This window comes from Triticum dicoccoides, chromosome 1A (assembly GCF_002162155.2).
Source record: "Triticum dicoccoides isolate Atlit2015 ecotype Zavitan chromosome 1A, WEW_v2.0, whole genome shotgun sequence".
In the NCBI taxonomy this organism is placed as follows: Eukaryota; Viridiplantae; Streptophyta; class Magnoliopsida; order Poales; family Poaceae; genus Triticum; species Triticum dicoccoides.
The window spans coordinates 114,395,342-114,405,181 of record NC_041380.1 but is presented as its reverse complement, the minus strand read 5'-3'; the positions used below and the strand labels follow the sequence as shown (position 1 = coordinate 114,405,181).

The following is a 9,840-nucleotide window of genomic DNA, read 5'->3' as shown; positions in this document are numbered from 1 at the left end:
GCCGCCCGAGGCACCAGCGATCAGATCTGAAACAGATCGACCACAACCACCATAGGAGCGCCCCGAACGGCCCCCCACACGACCACCGGGGGAAACAGCTCCTGCCGTCACCCCCTGAGTCCTCGCCGGCGCGCCCTGTCGCCAACGCGCCGCCGAACGCCTCCCGCGCCAAGTCCGGCCGCTGCGGGGAGGCCGCCGCCGCCGCCAACCGGGCTTTGCCCGGCGGCGAGCAGGAGAGGTGGGAGAGGGAGCCGAGGGCTTGGCGGCGCTAGGGTTCCCCCCTGGTCGCCGCGCGGGGGCGACCCAGGGGAGAGGAGGGGAGGGCGCTCACCCTCTTCCTCAAGAATTCGTATGCTCTTTAAAAATGGGGGAGAATTTCACTTCCCCGGCCTCTGCACCAACTAGGGATGCATACGGTCATTTTAGTATGAGTACCAAGATAAACATGGTCCTCAGAATTTTTTTTAATGAGTATCAAGATATTTTTTGATGAGTGGTTCCACCACACACCAAACTTGATCATCAATAAATGGGGGAAAACCCCTGTGCATCACCTGTCAATTATAGGAATTGAACTCGGGTCATTAGGCTGCACAACTGCATGCCCAACCACTGAGCCAAGGCTCTCTTTGCAACTGGCCAATGTAAAAAATTGCGGCCTGCCTTAGTTCGATGTCTACTCCCACCATTCCAAGCTAATTGGAGTTTTAAGTTTGTCCTAAGTCAAATTTAGATAAGTTTGACCGAGTATATAAGAAAGTTAAGATATAGAAAAATAAAAATTAAAGTGTCAAAATATATTTTATTTGCTGTTGTAGATGTTGATATGTTTTTGTAGAGACTTGGTCAAAAAAAATTGACTTGGAACAAAGCTAGAATTTCAGTTCATTTAGAAAGGAGAAGACCTTTGAATGAAGTGCATGGGCAATTTGCTCTGCTTGAGCCTTTGAATGAACTGCATGGGCAATTTGCCAAAGATGAATGGTTAATGGCATGCTGATAAAGCAAAAGCTTTTTCTGCAAATTTACAGCGAACGATCAATCCTTGCGGGAATTAGGGAGGGAAAGTGCTGCGTTCGAAACAGGACCATAGAATGTGGTGGTGTTTCGCTACATCCATTTCCACATTCAATCATTGATCTTTTAAATTGACTGCACGCTCCTTTCCATGCCCAAAATGGCTAGCTGGTGTTACCTACATGTCATGTTGTACCTTGCCTACAAGTTTATATATACATGTGATAGTAGCTTAGGCATTTTTCTAATAAGAAAACATTAGTTTAAGCACGCATGAGGGGCTCTAAACAATGCATGAGTTGGAAAACGTGAAAACAGAAACAAAAAATAGACAACCAGAATGTTCCTTTGATCATGTGAGAATGAAAACACCGGGCACTGCTGAGAAGAGGCCTTTAGATGGTGTAAAGCAAATAAGCATGAAATTTGAGATTAAGGGTTAGTTGATTTTTAGCGAGAAAAGTAGAGACAAACAGACAAGATGCACTGGAACATTCAAAAGAATTTGTCCATTAGGTTGGTCCTCGTGTGTTATTCCGTCCATAAGCAAAAAATAATAATTCCCCATCCTACAAAATTCCTATGATTCGATTCTAAGATCCAGACTGTAGGAGTAGAGACTTCTTCGTAGTAACTGCCCAACTTCCCTGTCGAGACTGCCCAACTTTTGTGTCGATGACAATTTAGTCAAACCTCTGATTGACTTTAGTCGGCCCGAGTTTGTTTCCAACCAGTCTCACTTTGTCTACTGATTTGAATGGAAAAAATATACATCCTAGTATTGGATCTATTGCTCGGGATTGTAATGATTTAGCTGAGTAGTCAAAATCCATTGCTTTGTCCCAGGTTTCTTCTGAAACTTGGCTGTCCGCTATTGGAACAGATAAAGCTCCTCCTACAGTTGATGTCCGCAATCCCGCTGTAGAAAACTGGGACAGATCATCCAGCTTCTTTCACTTCTGTGTCAGAAAATATACTAGTACCTGGAAAGAAGGAAAAGGCTCTTCTCCACTTTGTGCATGACAGAACAAGGCATATCTGAGAACCCAGACACAAACCACAAACAACACGGCCACACCATCATTTCTCACTCCCGGGGTCTCAAAGGTTGTTTACCTGCTTCGTCGTCCTTGGCAAGCAAATTGCACACAAAAGCAGCTTCAGCAATCTGCAAACTGTGAAATGGATGGGAGTATTAGCACAACGGTTCAGTTTTTTGTCCTAGCGGGCAGCTAGAGACATTCTGGACAATGGATCATAGCGACAGTGACAATGCAGTGGTTGAAAGAGACACCGGGCTAGCGGTAAGCAACTTACATGCTGCCTCATTCCCCTTTCTCTTTGGTACCACAAACATCATAATACAAATCTAGCACTAGATCCACCCAAAAAAGAAGCGGGAGAAAATATCCAATGAAATGTACGACCAGGAATCGAACATGATAATAAAAGGGAAAATAACAAACAGATGAAGGTGCCGGAGGAGCACACTGATGAATATTATTGGTCACGCGACAGAAATCATTTACCTGTGGAGGGCTTGATGGTCTCTTCGGGTCCAAAGCAGCATGTCACACGTCAATTCGTCACATGCTATGTCAACAACTCTCCTGATGATGTCAGATCGCCATTGACATGTATCCGAATACAGTAGATTACTTGTAAACTGGTAATTCTACCAATACTATCATAAAAGCACCAGAGGTCTGATGAAGATGAACTGAGAGTATCAAAGTCCACAGAAGTAGATAGGTCCCGTATCTTTGACGAAACATACTTCTGACCATCTAGATTATCAACAAATATGTTATGAATCAATGTGAACATTGCAGTTCCATACGCTCGATTCACATTCAGATCACCAAATAATACTGAACGAATGAACATGCCACAAGATGCAACTGGTTCCATAAATTTGCAGAAAGGATTTTCTCAAGAATAGAACTTAAGTGGTTCTTCCAGATCCAACTGTGGATAGTTGCTTACGGTTCCAGTTACAATGCTGAGCTGAGCTGTGAGCTAACATGTGTACTAACCTAGCGCTATATGAAGCATAAGTTTATCTCTTTACAACACCCTATTGTACTCTCTAGAGTACAACAAATTATATCTAACACACGCCAAAAATCGATGCTATTTTCTGTCACCTCCACCCCTTTTCCTTTAGGTATATGCAAACTGGCAGTATTCTGCTTGTAAGGGAGAAAACCTTTACATGGCAGATGTCCCCTGCACTATATACTCATCATCTTGCTGCTATAAATGACTGCACAGGAAAAAGGAATTACGTAAGCAAAGCAGAGTGTTATTTCTTAGGCCAAATCAGGTTCATGGGAAGTAAATTTGGCAACTGGTTGGCCTATGTTTGTGCAGGCTCATCCACAACAAAAGTTAAAGGTCCTGAACTCACTGAGTTAAGAAGCTTCAGACCGGCTCCGCGTGTAAACTTCCTTGCAAAGAGGAAGCAAGGTGCTGGTCTCTCATTACTTGTGCACCACTCTCTTCTATATTCGGTCTCATAATATATATTATCAATATCCTACAAAAAATATAAAGAGATAGACCCTCAGTGAACAGTTAGAAATTGTCCTAGGCACTTCTTACAGGCAATTTATTTTACAGACATGCATCTTATTATGCCAGAACTACCGCATGGAAATCAAAGTATGTATCTCTCATCACCGATTTTGCCATCGATGTAGCTAGATATCAACTTCTATCAAACTCAGCAAACCAAAACAAATAATAAAAGCATACATGGTTTTTCTGTGAAATACAAAAAAAAAATACAATCATCTTTCTAGGGAATACAGTGTTCAGATTTGACAGAAACATATACCTTAATGGATTTTATAAGTGCGGGTGTAGCATCAGAGACTTTGTATGTTACAGGATGCCATCCACGCCTTTCACGATCTTTAGAAGATGATAGATCCCATGCGCTATGTGTAACTGATCTCCGGGTAAGCTCTTCTTCAAGCCCATTTTGCTGTAACAGAGATATGTCATGTGCATTTGTGTAGAGAACAAATTCAAGGTATGTTACAATGATTATTGACTTACTGCAAGCAATGTTTGAACATAGTGCTCATCTGGTATGCAGTTATGTGCCTTCCATGCCTCAGCAGGCTGGGTAAAATGAGGACATGTAACACGTAAGACTACCAATTGAACTTTTTCCAGTGAAACAACCATAAACAAATGTACTTATTGAGTTCATAAGTAAATCTTGAAGGCTTAGATAATTATTTGGTTAAGAAAATATTTTAGGAAATATAAGAAATACAGTAGACATATGAGTAGTGGTTCTATGCACTCTTAAGAAGTTAAAATATATGCCGCGCTTAAAATTTGGCTTCACTACATATACGTACAGGAATATTGCAGAAATAACACAGATTAATCTAACTTTGGTTCCACTTCCGTATACGAGATCCTTGTGAGCGCACAAACTATCACACATAGTGTTATCTATTTTCATGTATAAGCTTTAACTTGTCCATAGTTTGAGAATAATACCTCCTTTATAATTGCATAGGTTGATGAAAACAAACAAAAATCAATTCATTTGGATGGGTACTAGTTAACATTAAAGCAAATACAGGCACGGATCAAGTTCATGCCTGCAATTCATGTCACAGGAATAAGGCCAGATGTTAACATCCAGAACCCACAGGAAAACAAATGGCATGATGAACACAACCTCTAATCTGTCATGTATTCTAGACATACTCCAGGTACAAACTGCATCAAAAACAAGCTTTGAACTATTTTCACAGAAGAAAAAAAGACAGCATGAACCACGGTTCAAGATACTCCAGAAATAGATGGATTGGTATTTTGTTAAAGGGTCTCACTTACAATAGGTTTATCCCAGTCCCGCCAGAACTCTGGTAAGGGCCTTCTCTGCAGCAAATAAAAGATATACTTTTTTCAATAAGAACAGGCACAGAAAAAAAATCAAGTTCCCATGTATGTACAGATGGAAAAACTGTCATTTGTACATGCATACGCTACAGCACCATATGTAAGTACAGATGTAAAAATTGTCAGAACTTAGTAGAATAATAAGAAGTGTACAACTATTTAAGTGCCATTATCTTGATGATGCGAAACTACTACCTTGTGAAGTCATGTCCATCTATGAACTATGTTACAGTACTGAATATTTCTGCACATAGAACATACAATTATTGAGGCACGTACCCTGCAATGCTTCTTGAATTCTGGCAACACCACATCATCATAAACCACAACTTCAGCATGCTTTTTAATCAGCACAGCCCACTGTATGGCGAGTTAGGGCGGCAGAGATACAAGAATGAGTTTGTTAGACACACAAAAATTCAAGTTAAACTTTTATTTTCCATCTTTCTTCTTTCATCAGTAAAAGCGGAAAGGTACCTGCGAGCCTTTTCTCCAATTCTCCACCGGGATGATTGGGTCCATTCGTGGATTGTACCTGCCCTGTTTTGTATCGGCGAAACTGCCAGCATTACACAATTGGATGCTATTAGTCAGACTATAACATCAGCTAAAAGAAAAGCTTACATCTTAATATGAACAGATCTGCAATATGTTATGCTAGCAATCGATCTAAAAGGTCAAGGTGCATGAAAACACTAAGACAATGTAAAATGGAAAAGGATATGATGAACTATATTGTCATTCATAAATACTGACTGATACTCATTCTTAATCAAGGCTAGGAGACATAATGCAAAACTGAGATGTTTATACCTGTCCACAAAGCTGGTTGATGCAGACATTATGTAGTCATAAGTGTAGTTGAAATTGTACAATGGTACACAGCTGGCAGAGAGAGAAGATCCTAGTAAGCACGAATTCAATATTAAGATCCAAATACGTTCATAAATGATGTGCGCAGTGCATAACCATTTTGACGAAAACAAGTTTGTAAAAAATAAATGTCGGATTGTTGAGTATTAGTAACTGTTGAGTCAAACACCAGAGCCATGTAGAAGATCTCAAATTTGCAACAGACCTAAATTTGGTAAATGGGTATAGCTATACATATGGATTACCATTATAGGCACTTATCCGAGACAACCAACAGAACATAGGGACAATTGGAAAATATAACCCAGGATTCACTTCCTGCAAAACAAATGTTCTCTCCAAGTCACAGAAAACACGGTTATGAATAACCTGGTGATCTACTGATTGTAAAAGTAGGATTTCCTGCAAGCAATAATAAGCACTTAAAAAATACAATTTGAGTCTACCAGTATGTTTAGGTGGAAAGGGAAACAACAGAGATATCTGAACTGGACCTAAATGTGAATGACATGAAAATTCCTTTTTTAAGGGCGTGGAGACGGTGTACAAAAGGGAAGAAAACTCGTGACTGGTCTAAAGGAAAAATGTCCAATTACGTCTTAGCACTACCACATTGCAATTTTTTAAGGGCGTGGAGACGGTGTACAAGGGCGTGGAGAAGTGCATTTTTAGCGGTGTGGTCCATTGTTGGGTATGTTGAAATATATTGCTCACCTCCCTCCATCAGTTCGGACTTTTGGATGAGTTGGTCGGTGCATGAATTCAATATGGTATCAGAGCCAAGAGATCTTGAGTTCAAGACCCTGCCAACGCAGTATTAAATAAAACGATTCTGCGGCCTACATCGATCCCACGTCTAAGGACTAAAATAGCCTAGACGTGAGGGGGAGTGTTGAAATATATTGCCCACCTCCCTCCATCAGTTCGGACTTTTGGATGAGTTGGTCGGTGCATGAATTCAATAGGGTAGCTTCAAACCTATACCCCCCGCCGCCCCTAGTGTGTATAACATGTTCGGCAACTGGTTGAGGTGTATTGATAAAAAAAATCTTTCCATATCCTTGTGGGGTGGGAAGCCTTGTGTTGGGCTTTGTGGCTTTCCATGAATGATGTGGTTTTTAACAAAAAGAGTATTTCATCTCGTGTGTAAGTTATTCAGGCATGTACACGTTGGCTCCGTGCGTGATCTATCATGCAAAGGTACATGGTCTATCATGAGTTTTTTTCTGTAAAACCCTACTTTTGAGTTCTCTCGGACATGTTGGTTGTGTGCATGTTATGCAGAGTTTGGGCTCAGTGCGGTTGTATTAGCTTGATATAATGATTGAATGAAATTCCATTTATTGGAAAAAGTAAGACAATCTACATGGGACAACAAAAGAAACATTGACACAATCTCAGGACATAATACAGCAGATTTTCCACTTTACTAATTAGTGTATTGCAGCAAGAGCTCAAACACCACATAAGTGATGTGTTAAACAGTACAAGTTCCCCCTTTAGACCTTATGCTTCATTGATTTCATTCTTTTGTGCAAATTGTCATTCTAAGAACAGCATCGAACTGTACCTGTCGGACACAAAAACGAAGCGCTCATTGAAGGGATCCTTGAGTGCATGGCTGAGAAGGATGCGCTCGGCCTCGATCATGCTCGCCTCCCCCCAATCCACCTGAATGCCAAAAAAGTTAAAATCATGTCGGCAGCAATGGAGCATCGAACGCAGAGATCACATATTATGGTAGGAACTGTCAGCACTAACCTGGACGCTGTTGTTGACCTGCCGGTTGTAAAAGAAGCGGGAGCGGGTGGTGGCGCGGGTGAGCACGAAGCCTGGCCGCGAGTGCACGAAGATGGAGAACCTCCCCTCATTGTCGCCCTGATCCGCATAATAAGAATCACAATGCGACTTGAGATTAATTCATTCGTTCGCTCCCGCATTGGTGAAATCGAGACGGCGATCGAGAGATGGAGCGAGAAGGGCGGGGGGGCGTACACGGAAGAATGCGTCCCAGACGAGGTCGAGCGGGAGGCGGTTGCGGGCGATGAAGAGGAAGGCGACCCTGGCGTTCCCCGGCGGCAGCGGCGCCTCCTCCACCTCGGCCAGGACCACCGGCCCCTCGTGCCTCCCCCCTCCTCCTCCCGCCGCGGCCGCCTGCTCCTTCCCTCCCTCCGTGTCCAGCGGCGGGGAGGAGCCGTGCAGGAGCAGGAGGAAGACGCCGGTGACGCAGAGGCAGAGCACCAGCAGCACCGCCGCCGCCGCGCTCCTGCCGCCCCTGCCGTACGAGTGCCGCCGCGGCCTCATTCCCCGAGACGGGTCGGCTAGTGCTCCGTGCTATATAGTGGTATTACCGTCTCACCGCCGGCGCCGCTCCTCCCGCTCGCGGCATTGGGGGTGAGCAGAGCGTGGCAGAGCAGAGCAGAGCGGAGCGGAGAGCGCCTCAGGTCAGATCTCGAGCTCCCGCGGCTGCGCGGGGGGAGTGAGGTGCGGTCTCGTGGTCTCGGGAGGTTGGTGGTGGTTGCACTTGCGCCGCAGCGGGGAGGCGGGGGATCGAATCTCGGCAGGCTCCGCTCGCTTGCTTGCCGGGGCAGCGCGGCAGCGGCAAGTAAAGCTAGCAGTCTCGTGAGAGATACTCCTGAACGGGCGTGCCAACCACCTACCGGGAACGGGAACGGGAACGGTGCGGATCCACGCTCCAGTGAGGTCGGGGCAGCGGCAACGGTGCGGATCCAAATCAGTCCCGAAGAGGGTGGGGCGGGGGCGGGGAGAGGGAGCAGCAAAGGGGCATGTTGTGGTCTGACAGTGGCACGTGGACTTCACATTATTCACATTGACTAGCTCCCCGTCCTAAAGTTGCGTCAAAGCGACACGCCGGTGCCGACTGTCAGATTTTGGGTTCCGACAGATCCTTGAGGTTCGAACACTGGGAGGCGCACGAAGATTTCGTCTCCTACCTACCTGCACCCCTCCGCCATGCTAGGATCTAAAACTACGGAAAGAACAACACAAGAGACACAGGGTTTATACTGGTTCGGGCCACCGTTGTGGTGTAATACTCTACTCCAGTGTGTGGTGTGTGGATTGCCTCTTGGGCTGATGATGATGATGAATACAAGGAAGAACAGTCTCGCGAGGGTCTGTTCTTGGCTAGGGTGATGAACTGCTCGGAGGAGTTCAGTCACCCTTCTCTCTCTCTCTCTGCTTCCTCCAACCGACCGAACCCCTTGCTATGTGGGTGGTTGGTCCTATTTATAGAGGCCCTGGTCCTCTTCCCAAATATCGAGCGGGAAGGGAGCCAACAATGGTGGGCTAATTTGAAGGGGGACAGCAAGTATCAGCTATCCTGACAAAAGTAGTCTTCGCCTGCGCAAAGCTCTAGTGATGACGCCGTCTTGGGCTCCACGGTGACCTCCGTCTCGTAGTCCTCCTGGTCTTGGTCTCGTTGCACCGAAATGGCAACCTTTGCCTGATGCCTCGGTACTCCGCGGCTGCGCTTGCCCCCTTTGCACTAAAGAGAAAAGGAGGACGCTGCGTGGCTGGCACCCGCCTGGCGCCCTGAGTCGTCATGGCTTGCGTCATGGGCACCTCACGAGGTACCCTGCCTTGATCTCTCCGCCTCCTCGTGAGCCAACCTGACGAGGCCGTGCCTGAGGAAGCTCCGCGTCGTCCGTCCCGCGAGGCTTGGCCCCTCGCGAGGGTCTTGGGTTTGTGTTGGTGAAGATGGGCCGTGCTGGGCCCCCCTTTGAGCCACGCCGCAGGCCGCAGGCAGGCAAGTCTGGGGACCCCCGTTCCCAGAACGCCGACAGTAGCCCCCGGTCCCAAGGCACGCCCGGACTTGGCCGTGCTGGGAGGCGAAAGGGCAGGAGCGGAGCGCCGCAGGCCCTAACAGCCTGCGACCTTGGGCGCCGCGTGGCGGTTGATTCGACGTGGGCATCTCCACTTCCCCATGGCGCCTTGGCAACTGCACGGATTAGACAAATCCCTGCATGCGAAGCGGGTCATGATTACCTGCGATCGTGGGGG

The 9,840-nt window shown here is 45.9% G+C and overlaps 1 protein-coding gene across 1 annotated transcript; it reads right to left on the bottom strand.

Moving 5' to 3' along the window:
- Window positions 1–2,897: 2,897 nt before the first annotated feature.
- Window positions 2,898–8,503, bottom strand: LOC119365791 (glycosyltransferase BC10-like). Its single transcript, XM_037631437.1, has 11 exons — window positions 7,813–8,503; window positions 7,579–7,695; window positions 7,388–7,488; window positions 5,758–5,829; window positions 5,422–5,503; window positions 5,224–5,304; window positions 4,879–4,923; window positions 4,081–4,146; window positions 3,857–4,006; window positions 3,428–3,556; window positions 2,898–3,283 (listed from the first exon to the last, which is right to left on the bottom strand). Exons 1-11 carry the CDS (start codon window positions 8,119–8,121, stop codon window positions 3,263–3,265), a joined length of 1,173 nt encoding a protein of 390 aa, XP_037487334.1. The 5' UTR covers window positions 8,122–8,503; the 3' UTR covers window positions 2,898–3,262.
- Window positions 8,504–9,840: the final 1,337 nt, after the last annotated feature.